This window comes from Bos grunniens, chromosome 4 (assembly GCF_055505025.1).
Source record: "Bos grunniens cultivar Pamir isolate PY7600 chromosome 4, Bosgru_T2T1.0, whole genome shotgun sequence".
NCBI classification, from domain to species: Eukaryota; Metazoa; Chordata; class Mammalia; order Artiodactyla; family Bovidae; genus Bos; species Bos grunniens.
The window spans coordinates 91,786,659-91,808,072 of record NC_141168.1 but is presented as its reverse complement, the minus strand read 5'-3'; the positions used below and the strand labels follow the sequence as shown (position 1 = coordinate 91,808,072).

The window sequence follows — 21,414 nt, the reverse complement described above, 5'->3', positions numbered from 1 at the left end:
TTCACTGTGCACTTACTTCTGGCCAGGCTCAGTACTGACAGCTTTATAAGCATTGCCTTAGCTTCACAACAACTTCACAGTAACCCATATAATAGGTACAGTTATTTCTCTCCCTGACTTGGTGAAAAAGCATAAGTTATCCAGAGCCACAGTAATATAGAGTGAGATGTATGAATCCCATCTACCATTTACTATGAGTACAGTATACATATAGATTAGATCTGCATTCATGAGAAGGATTGCAAGGCTTTATACATCACAGAGCAAAGTAATAGCATAACTTTTTTCCCCTCTTTCTCTTTTTCTGCTAGAAAGATGCTCACTGAGTCTTTCTATACTATTACCTAATTATTCTTCCACTGTCCATGTACTTCAACATGGACATCTATCTGCAGAGTGGTGCTCTGTGTTCAGTCATGTCCAACTCTTTGCAACCCTATGGACTATAGCTCGCCAGGCTCCTCTGTCCATGGAATTTCCCAGGCAAGAATACTGGAGTGGGTTGCCATTTCCTTCTCCAGGGGATCTTCCCAATTCAGGGATTTAACACACCTCTCCTGTGTCTCCTGCCTTGGCAGACAGATTCTTTACCACTGAGCCACCCGGGAAGCATCTTCAGTGTAACCACCTTGTATGTAATTTGACGAAATTACATTAGGAAAATAAAGTTAAATATTTTGAAGAACTCTGGGATTGGTTATTTAGGTATAGAAATGCCATTTGAATGAACAGAATTATATATAAATATATATAGTACAGTAGGTTGAATTTTTGTTCACTTCATAAATGAATGACCCAGCATTGTTTGAACAGAGAATTGTTGGAGTTTTCCCTCTTTGGTGTGTGTGAATCTATTCTAGTTTTTACTGAATTTTAAAGACAGGCATTTCAGTTTGGATGGCTGGGTTATATCTCCCATCTCCTAATATAATTAAGTATGATCTGAGGGCTGAGTGAATATTCAGGAAGGTTAAATTGCTTAGCTATATTCAAAGCACATAATGTATGACCTGGCTAACAATTAAGTCAATATAGAGGTCTAACTTGAACATTTTATGCAAAAATATCCAAATTAAAGATATGACTTTGTCTGATGATGTTTGTATGAAGCACACTGTCAACAAATAGGTGATTGATGCCATTATTATCATTTTTTCCCTAATATGTCTATGGCAAATTCTTCAAGACCACTTTTACCCTTGAATAAGGGCCAAAATCCTGAAACAGAATTTGTCATGTGTTCTGGATAGAAATTTCAATGCATGTCACTTACATATGGGTGAAATATTGACTAAAACAAAAAAAAAAACTATTGTCAGATAATGACAAAATTCACTGATTTCCTCCCATCATGTCATTATCAATCAACACTAGAAATAGGCATTTTACTTCTTTTTTGGACAGAGTATGTTTCCTTGAATAATAACTACATATTCCAACTATTAAGACTCTTGAGAGTCCCTTGGACTGCAAGGAGGGCCAACCAGTCCATTCTGAAGGAGATCAGCCCTGGGATTTCTTTGGAAGGAATGATGCTAAAGCTGAAACTCCAGTACTTTGGCCACCTCATGCGAAGAGTTGACTCACTGGAAAAGACTCTGATGCTGGGAGGGATTGGGGGCAGGAGCAGAAGGGGACGACAGAGGATGAGATGGCTGGATGGCATCACTGACTCGATGGACGTGAGTCTGGGTGAACTCCGGGAGTTGGTGATGGACAGGGAGGCCTGGCATGCTGCAATTCATGGGGTCACAAAGAGTTGGACACAATTGAGCGACTGAACTGAACTGAACTTATCTAATTGCCACTTATTTAACTGCCCTGATTCCAGTAAATAACAAGTAGCACTTGAGAATAAGAGTATGACTCAGATAAAGAAAATATTCTTTACCTGGGCTCTAGATAGCCATGAAGGGGCTTTATTATATCCAGAAACTTGATATAAAAATTAGTCTATATGTTCAAACAATAATATGTATGTATGGAGAAATATCTGTGAGGTTATACACTAAATTTATAATGTTGGCTAATTTTGATGATGTGGTAGGGAAGAGAACTTCAGTTTTGATTTTTTTAACCCTTTGCAACAGGAATTATAAATTACTTACATAATTAAAATTCATTTAAAAATTGGATATAAATGTACAGTTGTGGTCTTTTCTGAGGATAGGGCACTGTTTTCATCTCATGATAAATAATATGAGTCCTTTATGTTATATATTTTAACTTTGGAAAAAATGATGCATTATCTAGCATTTGTAAATTTGAAGTAACTGTTTGAGGGGTTTCTTTCACTTTGTCTTGTTTTTCCTTAAATGAACTGAATAGACTTAAATATTAGAAATAACATTTTGGAGCAAGTATCATTTATATACAGCACTTCATTTCTTTTGCTTTGGTATGGATTAGGATGTACAGTAGGTGAATTTCAACACAGTCTTACAGTTGGCTGAGTTGTTGCCATGGTGAATCAGGAATCCACAATCAGAAATCCACATACTAAGTATATGACTTGACTAGGCTATAAATTTCATTAAAATATCAGATTTTTGAAGCAGATAAAGTTATGGTGTACAAATTAAGAATGCTCCAGAAGCAATAAAAATCATTCAAACTTTATAATTTTGTTAAGAAAATTGTGAATATTTTAAAAGATTATTTTACATGTGGGGTAAAGGAGCTTAAGGAAAGTTCTTTTAATACATCTATAGAATGAATATCAGATATAGATGGATGGAATTTACCATGGTATGTATAAAATAAAACTCTATCAGATGTTTTTCTGGACACCACCATTTGAATCTTTAGATTTCAAAGTGCCAATTTAGAGCAACAAAATAAAATTTCCTTGGATCTGTGTACCACTGAATACAATCCACTCACATTATAGATGATGTACTGGAGACTGAGAAAAATGATGATCCTACAGCCGCTTGGAGACACAGTCCTGTCTAACTCCCTGCCAATGTATCTTACACATCGATTATATTTCACATGCCTATGTCTTCTCCAAAGCAGTTTACTCAATGGTTCATTTATTGTTATCTAGTAGTGTTATTTCATGTTTTCAATGAGGTATCTATATAAACTACTACAAAGAATCAAGAAGAGGCCAAAATCTTATAAGGCATTTATAGCTTTCTTTTGCTATGAAATTATAGTTAAAATTTTTTTTCCTTCTAATTGCCCACATCTTTTAGACTGGTCCCAGGTCCCATAATAACCATTTACCTTACTATGAAATAGTGACTGGAAATAACCTGTATAAACATCCATCTTATGGATTTTAAGCCCTTTTTCTTCATACTGTTTTATTTTTAAGCCACTTAAAATTTTGGTCCAGTAATTTTCCAATAATCCAAAAATATTCAATAATAATTTAAGTCCAAATAATCAAAATAGTTGCCTAAATTCTTAGTGCATTTGACCTAGATTAAAAGCTTATGATGTTGAGGTCCATATATAATAAGCAATCCCTCCATAGTAGTTTTTATTTCCATTGGCTTCTAAAATTGAATGCAAAATCTGGTAATAATGATATTTATGTATTGAAAAAAACTTCATGGCACCAATCGAAATACACTCTGATTATGGATTATGACCTGGAAAGTTAATTATTATACAATCCCATCTAGTGTTTATAAATAACATAAGATTTTTAATTTATAATACCAGAGAGATGAGTAGTTATCAGTCTAGTGTTCTGCTGCATATTCCTGAGGTCTCTTTGGAAATTAAGAATTGTTATTATTATTATTTTATTAAAACTATGAGGAAATAATCTGAGACTGGCACACAGCCTCTCATGGTCTGGTCCCTACCATTCTTTCCATCCTTATCTCTCCCTCACACACCTAAGCCTCAGAAAAACATAAGAGCTTATTATTCCTGAAACACAACCCAACCTGTCCGTTTTTTTGTTTTCAATCTTGCCGCCTAGAAAGTTTTCTTTCTCAGGCATTCACTGCCATTCTGTGCACCCAATACTAGCCATGTGCATTTATTCAGTGCGTACTACATAGCATACATTTTACTAAGAACATGATTTTATTTGTGCCATCTAACAACCCTACTTGACAGAGTATGAGGAAACTTTGGCTAGTCAACCAGATAGTAAATGGCTAAAGGCTGACCTGGAAGCTACTCCCAAGCAGACTCCAGATTTCATACTATGATACATTCCTTCTAAGTTTCAATAAACTTTAAAGATCAAGAGAAAAATAATACTTGTCCCAAGGATATTTCTTCTCTCCCCTGTATCTGTAACTCCCTGAAGTCAAACTCTAATTTCTCACCACTGGTAAAGGAAGTGACATATCTATCCATCTTACTTCCACAGCTCGGCATTCTGATTCATCTTAATAGTCTTTGTGTTAAATAGTAAAATGCTTTGCATGTGGTAAGCCCTCTATAAATATTGGTCACATGAATTCATCATTGCCAGAATTGTGATAATCCAAACTGTATTACAAATGACCTCTGAAAAATTATCTTAAAAATCAAGTTAGCAAGACTATAATTTGGTAAACAATGGTCAAATTTAGACATTTGTTTCTTTGCCAATTTGATTTATTGAGTTTATAAAAGTTATCAACTCTTTTGGCACTCAAATTTCAAATCGGTTCATTCAATCACATGGATTTATTTTTTACTGAATCAGAAAACAGAATTTGAACCTATTATTTCAGAATCATAGGTGAATTTGGTTACTCTAAAAAGCAAAATGTTTAAAAAGGAAATAATTATTTATAATAATGACTGTGCTTTATTATTTTGCTTTTCACTGAGCTGCTTCAAAATTTTCATTTTTTTTTTGTACATACACATCAACTCACCTAGATAATTAGTAAATAGCTGAGAAAGAGAGAAAAAAAAACATTTTAAAATAATTTTTCTTACATGACACCAAGCAAATGCAACCACCTTTTTATTCATGAAGGTAAACTGGATACTTCAATGCTATTTTGAGACAATCTACATTCACTTACTCAATTTTCTGAACTACAGAGGGAAATTAATTTGAAGAGTATTTAAGCGTTCTTCCTCATAAGCCACCAAAAGATCACATTTTCTTTCGCTTGATTTAAATGTTGACATTACATTTCATTTTGAAAACTGGTAGAAGTTTTCAAGTTAATTTATGTTTAATCATAATAATGCTAACTACAACTCTCAAAATAATCACTACTACATATAAGATGTAAAATAACTAGCTTTAAGATTTGTCTTTTATTTAGTCTTTCATACTTATATTTAAAATAATACAGCAAAAGGTAATAATTTATGGTTGCTGGGACTTACTGAATTTAGAACAAGGATACTTAGAAGAATCCAATGTTAGAACTGAATACCATTTTTCTTTTAATTTCTGCAATTTAAAAACATTCTCACTTAGAAAAGTTAAATTATAAAAACTAATTTTCTAAAGCATAATTATGCCAGTTTTAAGAACGCTAGAACTTCACTTAAAAATAAATTGCTTCAGAATTACTCTTGAACTCATAAATTATCATTTTTTTTCCCTCAGACACCTAAAGCACAAATAACTAAGCCATGATTGTTAATTATACTAATTATCAGTGACAGAATAACATCTTATTAAATTATCTTAGAAAATAGAATCAAGCTAAAGATCCAGAAGGATATGGATAGAAGAGCTATATAACTTAAAGGAGAAGAAAAACTGATTTTCACAAGTAGGTTCACACTAGGAATAGTGCTGAGTTATTTTATTGATCCTGGGTGGAAGGAATGGGTCTCTAAGGTTTTCCTGGAGATTCACCCACAGTAAATAAACTAGAAGCTGGATGGGTCTGCCCTCTGACCTAATGAAAATTATGACATTTTCTCTGAGCATTAGGTACTCTTTAAGCTGAGTTATTCTTGAGTTAGAATGTTGCTACATATCATTTGTTGTTTACCTTATTCCCTAGAACTTAGGAAAGAGTTTTAAAAACGGAAAATTAAGAGCAGTGTTTTCTGGGATGAAATCCTCCTTTCATACTCACATCATATTTCTCTTTGTGACATCTGTGTTGTCTTTAGTGTACTTTGGGCACTGTTACCGAGAAATAAATGCATAACTCTACCCTTGCTTGTTGCTGGTGTAAGAAAATGATGTAACACTTTCATTTTGATTTTCCTTGTAAAAGTATGGAGGCTGAGCCTGCCCTTGACAGGTGTGACCCCCACCCCCGCCACCCCAATCAGCCCCACTGGGCAACCTTTTGCAGATTCAGCCAGTGGAAACTGCCCTCCCCCAACTTTAAACAAAGCCATTTAATTTGGTATCAAGTCAAGGTAAGGAAAAAAAAAATACTACTAATTAAAGGAAAACATACAGAGGCATAGCCTGCGACATGAACCTACATGCAAGCCAGAGGAGATTCATGATTTTCAACCCCAGGGAGGGAGTGACTAACGCGCGCACACTGACCATCACCGTAAAGAGGTAAAGAGAGAGTGAAATGGCTCAACGTACACACACCCCGCTCCATACCGGGGACGAGTCTCCAAGCTGCGGCTTGTGCTCTCGGAGGGCCAGGCTGAAGCTGACCGCCCCCACTGCCACGCTGGACGCCCCCAGCCCTATCTCCAGCACGGAGAGCACCAGGAGGCTCCCAATAATCTGGCCGCTGGTGCACATCCTTCTTCGGTCATCATTCCTTCCAGGTCAGAGAGGGAAGCCGACCATCCACCTTCTTCCTTCCACTCTCCTCCTTATCCCCTCTGCCCGCTACCAGACCCCAAAACTTTTCTTTCTTCACCAGAGAAGCATTATCCACAAGGACTGGATTTCCAGAACCGGAGACCCTCTTCCCTGACTGGGTCAGAAGCAGAGTTGCTCCACCCCTGGCACGTTCAGACAGGGATCACAGAAGGATTTTCCCAGTCGGTGGTCGGAGTCCAGGAGAGGAGAGCACACCGGTAGAAAGGGCTTTCAATAAGGAGCCAGAAGCCTGGGGGAGCCAGGGAGCTGGGAGCTCTGCTCCGGAGTCGAGGCGCTGTCCAGAGTTCTGCCGCGTCCCAAGTCTCCGCAGGGAAATCCCGTTCTCTCCTCTGCTTCCGGGACCCTTTCAGGCTCCCTTTTCTTTCCCCGCAAGTACACGAGCTTTGCTTCCCCAGATCCTAAGCGGGACCGCTCAAAGCATTTCTCACCCTCTCGCTCGGTCTCCTTTCCTTTGTTTTCGTGGTAACACGAAGTGCTTCTACGAGTCCCTCGGTCCCCAGGCTGAGCGGGCGGATGATATTCAGCACCACGCTCCTCACAGTTGCTGTGTCGCCAGAAAAAGCGACCTTGTCTGATGGCCTTTTTCTGTCTGGGTTTGTTCTTCCTCGTCGTCGTCCTCTTCCTCTCCCCCTCTCTGGATCTGATTCTCTCTCATTGCAGTGACCTCATTGGGATTTAAGAGGCTGATGGAGGAGGGAAAAGCTTGATGTATTTGTGGGTGCAGGACCAATACTCTTGAATGACCCTTGCTCGGCCCCACTTGGGGACCCTTACCACAGAGATCCAAGCGATACCTTCCTTCGCACTCTCCCACCAACCCCCACCACCTCCATCCTTGTTTGCTCCTTCCTGGGCTTCTGTCCAGATGGGAGGGGAGGTGATGCCTGCGTCAACACGGGGCTCATTCTGTGTGAAACTTTCTTTTTCGTGTACACGGGGTGATGTGGGAGCGCAGTGAGTGAAGAATGGCAGAGAGAGCACAGGGGATGGAGAAGGTACAGACTCCGAAATTCAACAGGACTCCAAAGGACCTTCACGGAGGAACTCCCCTCTCAAGAAGAGTTACTCTCCAGCATGTTTTAAGGAGCTGCCATGACCTGTCATCCTCCCTGTTGAACGTGGGGAAGATGCAGTTGACTGGGCCATACTTCTCCAGAGAAGTGGCTGTGGTTCCTCCTCAGCTGGCAGACCCTAGCTCTCTCTGAGCACGTTCTGGGTTGCATCACCAGACCACACGCCTGGGACCAGGCGTTCTCACTCAAATTCAAGAGATGTGTACATTTAAATACTAAATAGAAACAACATTGCTTAAAAAAAAATCTGCCTCATTGCACACTTTATGACAGTTTGCACTCATCAGAATCCTTAGAGCAAGGGCCAGCCATGGTTCAGGTATTTTGGGGTTGTAATCCGATGCACATGGGACTCTAGAAGTCTGGGAATCACTGAGTCTGGGCTCAGTTTCACGTCCCTGATTTGATTTCATGAAAAATCCCAAGGTGTTCCATCAGGAAGATGCAGAGTGGGGATTGGGGGTGATAAGTGTTTGTGGGTCATCTTTCTCAAAAACTGGTTTCTGGGGAACTTGGAAATGGAGTGAAGGAAAACAGAAGAAAAGAGGACTTAGAACACACTGCACAAGATCAGGGAATCTCTGAATGCATGTAGACTAGAGCAGTAGTTACTGCTGATTAGAAGTTTTTTCCTTTTTTTTTGTTAAACCCCAGTGCTGAGAACACTAAAGTTGAGTGATATACAATCTATACAAAAAGTGCCAGTTCTACATTTCTTAAATTTCAGAACTTGTTTCATTGATTACATTCAACTGTACAGTATAATTTACTTTCCTTATGATATATTTATATTTCATATTTTTTAAAAACTGGAATCTTCTTCCCTTAAAAAAAGCAAGCAAGGAAGAATTATATAGTATTAGAAACTTACTAAGTCTTAAAGAGTCTTCAGTTATTGTGGTATTTGGAAAAGAACTCAAGCATTTATTTTCAATAATTGGTGAATTTATTTTCCATTTCTTAAAACAGTCCACTAACAATCATTCATATAGTTTTTTATTTTAGTGAAGAATAGTTTATTTTATTTAAATCTTATAAAAGTCATTTAATGATCCAATTCATATGTAGAAATAATGGAACATCGAGGTTCTCTTAGTTTTTGTGTATCTTTAGTCATTGCTTTCCTTTTTTCCTTCTTCCCCATCAAAAAGAGAAATTTATAGTCATTGCTAAAATAGATTGGTTAATGCAGCCATATAAAAAGAAGTGTAAATTACAGGAAGGGAAATTAATTCTTAGAGGTAGTGTTAACAATGGGTGAATTTCCCAGAGAGAAAGGAAGGGATGTTATGTATTATGATTGAATTTTCATCTTTGAATGTAATAGGTAGAAATGTGTTTTCTTATAACCCCAAAGCCTAATCATATGTTTGAATATAACCAATTTTCATTTTTTGAAAGTCAAATATACATATATAATATCATTTATATATAGAATCTTTTTTTAAAAAGGGGTACAAATGAACTTATCTACAAAACAGAAGTACAGTCACAGATGTAGAAAACAAACATGCTTATCAGTAGGTAAGAGGGAAGAGGGATAAACTGGAAGATTGGGATTGACATATACATACTACTCTATATAATATAGATAACTAATAAGGATCTACTGTATAGCACAGGGAACTCGACTCAGTACTCTGTAATGGCCAATATGGGGAAACAATCTAAAAAAAAGTGGATATATGTATAGCTGATTCTCTTTGCTGTATACCTGACACAACTGTAAATCAACTATATTCCAATAAAAAAAAGAAATAAATTAAATCCACCCTCACTTATATATGACTAACAAAATCCACCCCAAAGTGGAAATATTTATAGAAATAAAATAAAAACAATCACCACCACAAATTACTGTTTTATATTTAAAAACATGAAGATCAATGTTATTAGAACTTTAAAAAAAATCTTATATTACTTATTCTGGAAGACAAAATATATTTTGCATGCCCTTTTAAATGTTGGAAAGATCCCCGCCTCCAAGTAAATGCAGGACCGTTACATTTTGCTCTTATTTGTGGAAATCATAGCAAAAAATAGGTTCAGTTGGCATCCTCTCTCAAAATTATTTATTAGGGAAAGAATTATAGGGAAAACAATAAATCTAGAGAAAAACAAGCAGACAAAAAATACATTGGTATCCTAACACCAGTAGCTGTACAATTAGAGGTTTTAATTTTTCTTATTCTATGGTACACCAAAAAAGCTATTCATAAGATCCATTGATACATATATGAAAGAAAGTGAAAGTGAAGTCGCTCAGTCCTGTCCGACTCTTTGTAACCCAAAGGACTGTAGCCTACCAGGTTGCTCCATCCATGGGATTTTCCAGACAAGAATACTGGAGTGGGTTGCCATTTCCTTCTCCAGATCTCCCCAACCCAAGGATTGAACCTGGGTCTCCTGCATTGTAGGCAGATGCTTTACCGTCTGAGCCACCAGAGAAGTCTACATATATAGTATAGTATAGATACATATATAGTTCATTCAATACTTATACTTCCTCAATAGGAACAATAGTACAAAAACTCTCAAGTTTGCCACCTGCTGGCTCATATAGGACACAATGAATATGAATTCGTAGGGCAACTCAAAATAATTCTTATTAAATTTACTAGCTAATCAGAAAAAAATCCTCCATAATTGCTTTCTTTAAGGACCTAAGCTCTGCCAAAAAGTATTTAAGTGTTCTGAGATCTTCACATACCCATTTACCCAAATTAGATTTATCTGTCAGTTCAGTTGCTCAGTCGTGTCTGACTCTTTGTGACCCCATGGACTGCAGTACTCCAGGCCTCCCTGTCCATCACCAACTCCCAGAGTTCACTCAAACTCATGTCCTTTGAGTCGGTGATGCCATCCAACCATCTCATCCTCTGTCGTCCCCTTCTCCTCATGTCTTCAATCTTTCCCAGCATCAGGGTCTTTTCCAATAAGTCAGTTCTTCGCATCAGGTAGCCAAAGAATTGGAGTTTCAGTTTCAGCATCAGTCCTTGCAATGAATATTCAGGACTGATTTCCTCTAGGGTGGACTGATTGGATCTCCTTGCTGTCAAAGGGACTCTCAAATGTCTTCTCCAACACCACAGCTCAAAAGCATCAATTATTTAGCGCTCAGCTTTCTTTATAGTCCAACTCACATCCATACATGTCTACTGGAAAAGCCATACCTTTGACTAGATGGACCTTTGTTGGCAAAGCAATGTCTCTGTTTTTTAATAAGCTGTCTAGGTTTATAAATAAGTTAGATTTATAGAATTGTTTTATTAAATTATAGTTAACATACAACATTATATTAGATTCAGGCAGACTACATAGTGACTTGACATTTATCTACATTATGAATTGACTACCACAAGTCTAGTAATCATCTTTCACCATACAAAGTTATTATAATATTATTGACTATATTCCCTGTGCAATATACAGAAATTTTAGTACATGGATAAAAGAAAATCCAGGAGCTGGGAAATAAATTCCACCTGTCTTAATATGGTCAAGTAAGTTGCTGAAATAACCAATTTAGTCTTAATACAAGGTTAGTAAATGAAAAGGTCAAAATTTAAACTGATTAATTTTGAAAATTGGGTTAAAGTGTTCAAGCTATTATAAATTTTTTAGTTTTGTGATCTAAAGTCACAAAAGTTACAAGATCTTTGATCTAAAGATTAAAGATTAAAAACTATAGTTTGTACTACTGTGATCTTAGACCTGTACTGAATGACCAAAGCAGTACAGATGATTAAGAAAAAAAAAAAATCACAAAATTATTACAAACCATTTAGCAGTTCTTAAAGTGCTACAAGTCTATATAATATTTCCATACTCTAGTCAGTGTGGCTAAAAATAATGGTACCTAAGACTTAGTTAGGATTTTATAGAGTAATTCTGCTGTAAAAGGGGAAAAAATGTTGAGGATTTTTTCCCTTATTTAAATCTCAAGAAGAAGAGATAATTAAACCTAAATTTATCTTCTGTCTTTTGTCTTCTAGTGGTAATATCTACTAGTAACATCAGTGTTTATGAAAATTAGAGAAATTATAGTACTTAGCATTGTATTTATCACAATTTTCCATTTATGTCTGAAATATCTTTTGATTATTTTTTTTATCTTTTGATTATAATGACTTTTAAGCATGTACAAAACCTCAATTGTGTATTTTATACTGATACCTACTTTTTAATAAAGAGTGTGATTATTTATACTCCTAACCTGTATGGAGTAATTGGTCCTGGATTTACTCTCCTACCACATACATTTAAATAAACAGTGCACGAGAGACAGTGCAGAAGTGTAATCCCTGTGAGAAGACAAGCAAGGTGAGAAGACAAGCAAGGTTTTCTCTTGTGGTCTTTTTGACTATAGACATCTAACAAGCTGTTTCACAAGAACAGTATAAAGCAGAGCACAGTTATCTTTTTTTTTTTAACTTTACAATATTGTATTGGTTTTGCCATATATCAACATGAATCCATCACAGGTATACACGTGTTCCCCATCCTGAACCCTCCTCCCTCCTCCCTCCCTGTACCATCCCTCTGGGTCTGCAAAAATCCTTAACAAAATTCTAGCAATCAGAATCCAACAACACAGTAATCTTAACAGAATTCATGGGACAAACAGCAGAGTTCTTGGAGGCTGATGTCTCCAGTATTTTCAGGACAGAGTACTAGAGAAGAGGATCTTTCATAAAGAGATCCATAAATCTCCATATGGTTTCCTTGTGTCTTTGTTAAATCTAAGCCACAAAATCATGGAGTGCAATGCACAAGGTTAGAAATGAAATTTCATTTCCAGTGAACTGAAATCTGCAGCTTACATGATCCTGGGAAATTTTTCACTTTCATAATAGCCAATGAGAGTGCTTACTGAATACTCAGCCTTTGGTGGAGATAACACGAAGAGCACATATATGAAGTGGAGCTAAATATGCCTGTAGTAAAGGCATAGTTTATTCTATATAAAAAAGGATTTTTTATAATCCTTTTTTATATAATTCTATATAAAAAATATACTCTATTTCAGACCTAAAAATGCTTTAAAATGAGCTTTTAAAGTATCAGTCTGTTTTATAAGTAACAAACTCTAACACATCTTAAAGAAAATGACAAAACCTATCTCTCAACAATGTAATGCTCACAGTCTCTACTATCCAATTAATACCTGAAATATTAAAAACCAGGAAAATGTGATCCCTAACTAGGATTTCAGAGATAATGGAATTTATTAACACTTAAATATTTCTATTGTAAATATTAGAAATATGTTCAAAGGTGAAGAGAAAAAAATTAATGTAATAAAGATAAAAATTGAATTTGTAACAAAGAACAAAATATAATTTCTATAGATGAAAAAACTATATATATAAAATGAAAGATAGTACATCTGAAATTATTAGGTTAGACACTGAAGAAGAAAGTTAGTGAACATTAAGCCATAACAATAGAAATTAAAATTACAGAGAAAATCACAACACAAACTAAATCACAGAAGAAAAAAAGACTGAAAAAAATTAACAGATTCAGTGACCTGCAGAAAAATTCAAAAAGTGTTATATGTACATACTATAAGTTGTAGAAGAATAGGTATGCAAAAATAAATTTAAGGAAAAATGACCAATTATTTTCTAGATTTGATGAAAACTACAAACACATATATCCAAGAGGCTCAATAAACTGTAAATAGAATAAATACAACAAGGCATACCACAATCAAATTTCTGGAAAACAGTGGTAAGAATTAAAAATTAAAAGCAGCCAGAGAAAAAAGGATGCACTATATAGAGAGAAAAAGAGGCAAGGATGCCAGACTTCTCATCTAAAGTTATTCAATCCAGATGACAAGTGAATGATAATTTAAAGTACTGAAACTTAAAAACAATAAAAAACCTATTAATCTAGAATTATATTCCCAGCAAAAATACCATAAAAAGTGAAAGAGAAACAGATTGTCAGACCAACAAAAACTGAGACAATTTGCTTAGTAAATTTACTCAGTGAAGACATGAGATCTTCACTTTAAGAAGTATTAAAAGAAATATTCTTCTAACAAAATTAAAATATATTAGAAGGAAACTCAGACCTACACAAACAAATGCTGAGCATCATAATGCAACATAGAAGAGTATCCATGAACAGTATTTTTTCTCAGTTTTAATCTCAAATAGAGTAAGAAATATGTACTGAAAGCTGAGCTGCCATGCAAGAAACAGAATCTGCAGTTCCAGCACAGCCAAAAAAAATTAACAGTTGAAACAAAGGATATAATGTTTACAGAAGAAAAATCACAGAATCTAGAATCTTTACAAATTAATATTCTTATCCTAGATATGATAAAAACATTATCCAAAATATGAAGGACCCCCAAATAAATTTCCTTCTCTCAACAGAGAGAGGAAAAAACAAGTCAGACCAGAAAATAAAGCAGATGTTGAAACTAACAGATAAGGATTTTAAGACAGTACTTACAATTGTCTGCAATGAACTAAAAGAAAACATTTTCAACCAATGAATATTTCAGTAGAGAAATGGGAAATCTTAGCAAAGGTAATATAAATTTAAATAAGGAAATTCTAGAAGTAAAAACTACAATATTTGAAATAAAACTGGAAGGACTAAGCTCAATGGACATGACATAGAAGAGTAAGTTAGTTTGAATAAGGATAAATAAATATTAATAATTTTAGTAAATAATGTAGTAATAATTATTGTAATTATAGTGATTAATAATTACAGTATTTGATACAATAGTTATAGTAGTAATTATAGTAAATAATATAATACTTAGAGCAAATAATGATAATTATATAAATAATACATTACAGTAAGTAAGACTTGCCTGGTAACTCAGCCAGTAAAGAATCTGCCTGCAATGTGGGAGACCTGGGTTGGGAAGATCCCCTGGAAAAGGAAATGGCTACCCACTCCAGTATTCTTGCCTGGAGAATTCCATGGACAGAGGAGGCTGACAGGCTACAGTTCATGGAGTCATGGAGTGTCAGACACAACTGAGCAACTTTCATTTTCATAAATAATAGAAACTTAAAAATAAATGGTGGTGCAGGACCTTGCTAAACGATAGCAAATGGTCAAAAACACGTAAAACTGGACTAGAAGAAGAAGGGGTAAGAGGATTGAACAGAAAAGTCTTTCAAAATACACTGGCTAAAATTTTACAAAGTTATGAGAGGGAGAAAATCACATATTTGAGATGCTAAATCAATATGCAGAGAAAATGTAAAAACGTTAACAACAAAGCACAACAAGGCAAAGTCAAATAGCTGAAATCCAAAGATAAAGAGCATTTCTTAAAAGCAATACGAGAAAAAAGTCATATGTATCAGAATCAGGAACAGACATAATAAAAGAATAGAGTTACATTAACAAATAGACTGTGGTAGTTAGCTTCTGACAATGTCTCACAATGATTTCTGCCTAGTAGTATTCCAATGCTTGTATACTCCACTCCCCTTGAATGTATACTCCCCTTCCCTAGACCTAGTGACTTACTTCTAACGAATAGAATTTGATAAAATGATGGGATGTCACCTCTGTGACTAGGTTATAAGAGACTCTGACTACCACCTGATGATAATCTCTATTGCCTTCTCTGATTATATATTTTTAAGAAAACATACTGATACGTTGGGAGGCTCACAAGACAAGGAATTGAGGGCAGCCTCAGAGCAATGGTCAATGAGGAATTAACACTTTCAGTCCAACAACAGGAGGAGGGAATGAACCCAGCCAACAAAGTGAGTGATCCTGGAAGCTGATCCTTGACCACGTAAATCTTGAGAGACTGCATACCTAGCCAATACCATGACTACAAGAGAGGAACCACCAGGATACATACACATTTCTAATTTCCAGAACTGTGAGATAATAAGGTTGTTTCAAGCCATTGAGTTTTGGCATTATTTTGTTTTTACAGAGCAACAGACTAATACAAAGGTACAACAATCATAAAAGTAAAAACTCCCAAGAGAATGCCAAATCATGTAAGACAAACTGATGGAATTTAAAAGATAAATGGAAAATTCTACCATATTTGGAGATTTTAAATACCCAGTTGATAGAACAATTTGAGGAAAAACTCAGCAAATACGTAGAAGAAATAAACAAAACTATCACTTAACTGTCGTAATCAATAAACCAGGGATAATAATATCTGCTGAGATTTGTTCTACCATATAAAGAACCAGCTGCTTCACTATTGAAGTTCAGTGAAATGCAATTCTCCACAAATTTTGCTGCCAGAAACAGTTTTCACACCTATTTCTGATTTCTGTTACTCTTAAACAACTTCTGAGTGTTCAGATATCTAATAATCATTTTGTTATGCATTCATTAACTGAGCAACTATTTACATAATGATTTCAGAGACAAACTGATGAGACAGAGCTATTAGGTTACATTAACAAAAATAAAACGTAGGCTAGGGCTTTCCTGGTGGTTCAGTGGTACAGAATCCACCTGCCAATGCAGCAGACTCCTTGGTCCAGGAAGATCGCACGTGCCACCAAGCAACTAAGCCAATGGGCCACAACTATTGAGCCTGCTCGAGACACTGGGAACTCCACCCGAGCACACGTGCTGCAGCTACTGGAGCCTGCGAGCCTTGAGCCTGTGCTCTATAACAACATAAGCCAGCAGCACGGAGAAGCTTGCACACTGCAACTGGAGGGTAGCCCCAGTTCACTGTAACTAGAGACAAGCCCGTGCAGCAATGAAGACCCAACACAGCCAAAAATAAAAATAAAATAAAATTATTATTTTTTTAAATAGGCTAGCACAGAATGATAGATTTGATAGGGCCATAAGAATCCCTCTTATTAGATTATATCCTATATTTAAATCCTTTTTAACCACATTTCTGACCTCTTCTTAATTCTTCTGGTGACTAGGAACACACTGCATTAAAAAGTCTAAGTATTTTTTTTTTATTTATATTTTTGTGAATTCCATCCATGGCACTCAGTTCTATCTTTTGGAAAACAGAGAACATGTAAAACCTATTTTTGTTATCACAGGTATTCAAATAGTTTACAATTTTCATGCCTTGTGAAAATTTGTTCAACATTTACAGGAGAAATTTCTAAGTTCCTTAAAGATCATAGAAAGTGCTCCAGATTATTGATACTGAGTCCTTTATTAAATTGATTTTATTTGGAGGATAATTGCTTTACAATGTTGTGTGAGTGTCTGCTTTACAGCAACATGAATTAGCTCTCAGTATTCATATATCCCCTCCCCTTTGAGCCTCCCTCCTCCTCCATCTATCCCACCCATGTGGGTCATCACAGAGCACCGAGCTGAGCTCCCTGTGCTATACAGCGGCATCCCACTAGCTATCTTATTTTAAACATGGCAGTGTATAATACATACGGCAAAGCTTCTCTCTCGATGCATCGCTGCCTCCTTCCCCCACTGTGTCTAAAGTCCATTCTCTACCTATACTAGTGAGTCTTAACTTGTCCCTGTTTCTCTAGAGTAAAAACACTTATATCTATGTTAAAAAAGAAAAGAAAAGAAAAAACACAGGTGTGTTATAAGGGCTAAGTACTGGAGGATAATTATCTCTGTGATTCTGTATTTTTGTAAATGTGCCCTACAATGATTGTGGCCACTTTCTGGCTGCATTCTGAAAGACCAATTCATACTTAATTTTCAATCGATGAAAATCCCAGAATATTTTTCCTGTAGACTCTGTTTCCCTAATCTTACACTTGTACAGTTGATTTTTTTAACCTAAGGAAAGGTTGATTTGTTTATCACTACTAATTTCATCCTGTTCGCTCCGGTCCTGTTCTTTCCTGTAGAGATCATTTTGAATCCTCTGTCATCCCATGCACTAGCTATTCCTTCCAGTACTGTGTATGCCACATCCCCAAGCAATGGGCCTATTCTGGCCTCATTTTTCTTGTTCTGAACATTCCTAAAGATGTTATTTTTATTGTCTTTGGCATTTTTAACAAGGCTCTGCTCATTTGTGTCTCTTGCTTCTGCTTCTGTATTTCCAGATTCCTGTCACTCGATTTATCATCATGTATATGATCCTTCTTTTAGCTTTTTGCATTTCCCTCAAAATACATGCCTATCTGAGTAGTTCCTGGGCAAACAAAAGACTTAATAGTTTTTAATCTTTTTATTTTCCCCTAAATGAGGAATTTATAGTTATAATCACAATGTTGGTTTTAAGAGAATCCTGTCCGGTTTAGCTATCTTACAACTAGAGTATCTGACCAGTGCCTCATCTTATGTGTTCTAGCAATTTGGGTATATATTTTACTATATCAATGCTTGTTTGCTGTATTTTGAGTTGATACTAACTTGTAAACGTACTGAACAAATAATAAATACCTGTTTAACAAATATGTGATAACTTAAAGAATTGATGAAGAACTGAGATAAAATGTTATTTTTCCAAGACTATCCACTTCAACTTCTTCAACTACTTATAGTTAGTTGTAAAAAAAATAATCTGATCATCATGGTGACTGCTGGCTCTCCTTGCTTCCTTAACTGATTCATTTAGGATAAAATAAAATAATTACTTGGGGAAAAAAGTGAAACATTTATGATTTTATCATAATTTTCACATATAAATACCCATTTCAAATAGAAAAGAAAACAACCTGCTTAAAAAGATCACAGTGTATGAACAGGCACTTTTCACACTAAAATGAAATACCACAAATGGCTAGTTACCATCTTTACAAATGTTCAGCCTCAATAGCAAACAAAATGTGCAACTGGTCATTAATTCTCCTATTAGACTGGCAAAAATTTATTTTAAAGTAGTAATTAATGTTACTGGGGTAAAGTTAAATGGTTAGTCTCATAAATAATATGGAGATATAAATGGATACAATATTTTGAAAAGACATTTAATAATACATATTAAGTACTGGAAATGCTTATAAACTTGACCTCAGTGATAACCTTTGCATTTTTACCCTAATAAAAAACTCATTGATGATCAAAAAGATTTACACATAAAAATGTTAACAACAGTGTTATTGTAGAAAAAAGATAAAATTAGCTTAATCTTTAAACTAAAAACTAACAATGAAATAAAGAATCATAAAATTATGAGAATAATTCATAGTGATTAAGATCATATATTAAAATCATATATTATCTATTAGTTATTAATATGATTTGAAGTATACTTTAAAATCATATAAGTAAACAAACCTAATTTTCCTTAAAAATATGAATATAAAGAACACTATAAGGAATTACACAATAATTTTATTAGTTCAGTTCAGTTGCTCAGTCATGTCCAACACTTTGTGACCCCATGGACTGCAGCAGGCCAGGCCTCCCTGTCCATCACCAACTCCTGGAGTTTACTTAAACTCATGTCCATTGAGTTGGTGATGCCATCCAGCCATCTCATCCTCTGTTGTCCCCTTCTTCTCCTGCCTTCAATCTTTTCGAGCATTAGGGTCTTTTCAAATGAGTCAGCTCTTCGCATCAGACGGCCGAAGTACTGCAGTTTCAGCTTCAGTATCAGTCCTTCCAATGAATATTCAAGACTGACTTCCTTTAGGATGGACTGGTTGGATATCCTTGCAGTTCAAGGGACTCTCAAGAGTCTTTTCCAACACCACAGTTCAAAAGCATCAATTCTTTGGTGCTCAGCTTACTTGATAGTCCAACTCTCACATCCATACATGACTACTGGAAAAACCATAGCTTTGACTATATGGACCTTTGTTGGAAAAGTAATGTCTCTGCTTTTTTTTTATTAGTTTTATTAATTTTATTACTACTCTAATGTTTTAGATGTTATGCTTTTCTCCTTAAGCTTTCTGTACTTTTCAGTTTTGGAACAAAAACTTGCATTAATTTTTAATCAGGAAAGCTATCAGATCAGATCAGATCAGTCGCTCAGTTGTGTCCGACTCTTTGCGACCCCATGAATCGCAGCACTCCAGGCCTCCCTGTCCATCACCAACTCCCGGAGTTCACTGACACTCACGTCCATCGAGTCAGCGATGCCATCCAGCCATCTCATCCTCTGTCGTCCCCTTCTCCTCCTGCCCCCAATCCCTCCCAGCATCAGGGTCTTTTCCAATGAGTCAACTCTTCGCATGAGGTGGCCAAAGTACTGGAGTTTCAGCTTTAACATTACTCCTTCCAAAGAAATCCCAGGGCTGATCTCCTTCAGAATGGACTGGTTGGATCTCCTTGCAGTCCAAGGGACTCTCAAGAGTCTTCTCCAACACCACAGTTCAAAAGCATCAATTCTTCGGCGCTCAGCCTTCTTCACAGTCCAACTCTCACATCCATACATGACCACAGGAAAAACCATAGCCTTGACTAGATGAACCTTTGTTGGTAAAGTAATGTCTCTGCTTCAGGAAAGCTATACAAATAAGAAATAGGAACTAAAGAGCACAGGAGCCTGTGGTCACTTAACATGGGTAAGAAAATGCATGTGAATCTCAAAACCTCCAGAGGACATCGGTTTATGAAACTTTCACTTAGAAATTTAAGTTAATAATGATAATGTTTGGAAACTGAAGTCATGTTAAAAATTCCCAGCTTATGAAGCCAGGGGAATGAATTACAAATTTTAAAAAGATTTTTTTTTTTAATCAGAAATTTTAAAGCTTGACAAAATGTATTCTTCAACCCTTAAGGGATTATAAGGAAAAATGGAAAATCCAATAATATGGCAGAGTTTATTCCTCCACTGATAGACTTTAACTGTAGTAGATTACAGCTGCAGGGGTTGAATAAGCATAAAGTTTCTGAGATTGCAAAGGAAACTTTCTTCTCAGTCAACACTATATTTCTCAGCAAAGATGTCAATTATTGGAGTAAACAAGGAAACACTGAAAGTTCTATTCATTTTTCAGGCCGTTTAGACCTGAATAAAATTAATATTTTACTTCCTGTATCTTCATTAAGAAAATCTTGAGGAATAAAAGTAGCCTTTACATTTCCTTGCTAACTTAGGAATGGTTCTTAGTTCAGAACTCTGTACATAGCCAACAGTAACTAAACATTTGAGTTTTACTGATTGGTGAGATAGTCACATTGGCATTGTCTATAACAAAAGAAAGTTTAAAGAAGTAGGTCAAACTTCATTTTGAGGGCCTTGAATTAGAAATATATTGCTGCTGCTGCTGCTGCTGCGTCGCTTCAGTCATGTCCGACTCTGTGCGACCCCATAGACCGCAGCCCACCAGGCTCCCCCGTCCCTGGGATTCTCCAGGCAAGAACACTGGAGCGGGTTGCCATTTCCTTCTCCAATGCATAAAAGTGAAAAGTGAAACTGAAGTCGCTCAGTCGTGTCCGACTCTTAGCGACCCCATGGACTGCAGCCTACCAGGCTTCTCCGTCCATGGGATTTTCCAGGCAAGAGTACTGGAGTGGGGTGCCATTCCCTTTGATTAATTTTTATTCTGAATTTTTCTAATTAGTTTACCATCACCCACACCCACACCCGATCTTGACTTGGGGTTCTATGTATGGGCTCAGATTCCGGAAACATTTTCTGAGCAAAAGGACAGAGTAGTACTTACTGATCCACGAGTTAACAGTTAAAGATGAACAATAGCTGATATTTATGGAGTGCTCACCATGTACCAG

General features: G+C 36.0%; 1 protein-coding gene across 3 annotated transcripts in view; it reads right to left on the bottom strand.

Annotated features, from left to right (window-relative positions):
• Positions 1 to 21,414, bottom strand: part of TMEM196 (transmembrane protein 196) — a 324,954-nt gene that overhangs the window by 66,850 nt on the left and 236,690 nt on the right. The window contains exon 1 of one of the 3 annotated variants that reach the window (XM_086397455.1): positions 6,500 to 7,583. The exons of 1 other annotated variant lie outside the window; for it this stretch is intronic. In XM_086397455.1, the coding sequence (XP_086253581.1) occupies positions 6,500 to 6,646 (147 nt within the window). In that variant the 5' untranslated portion in view covers positions 6,647 to 7,583. Of the gene's footprint in view, positions 1 to 6,499; positions 7,584 to 21,414 lie in introns of those variants that run through there. One more of the 3 variants, XM_086397453.1, reaches the window with a different exon arrangement.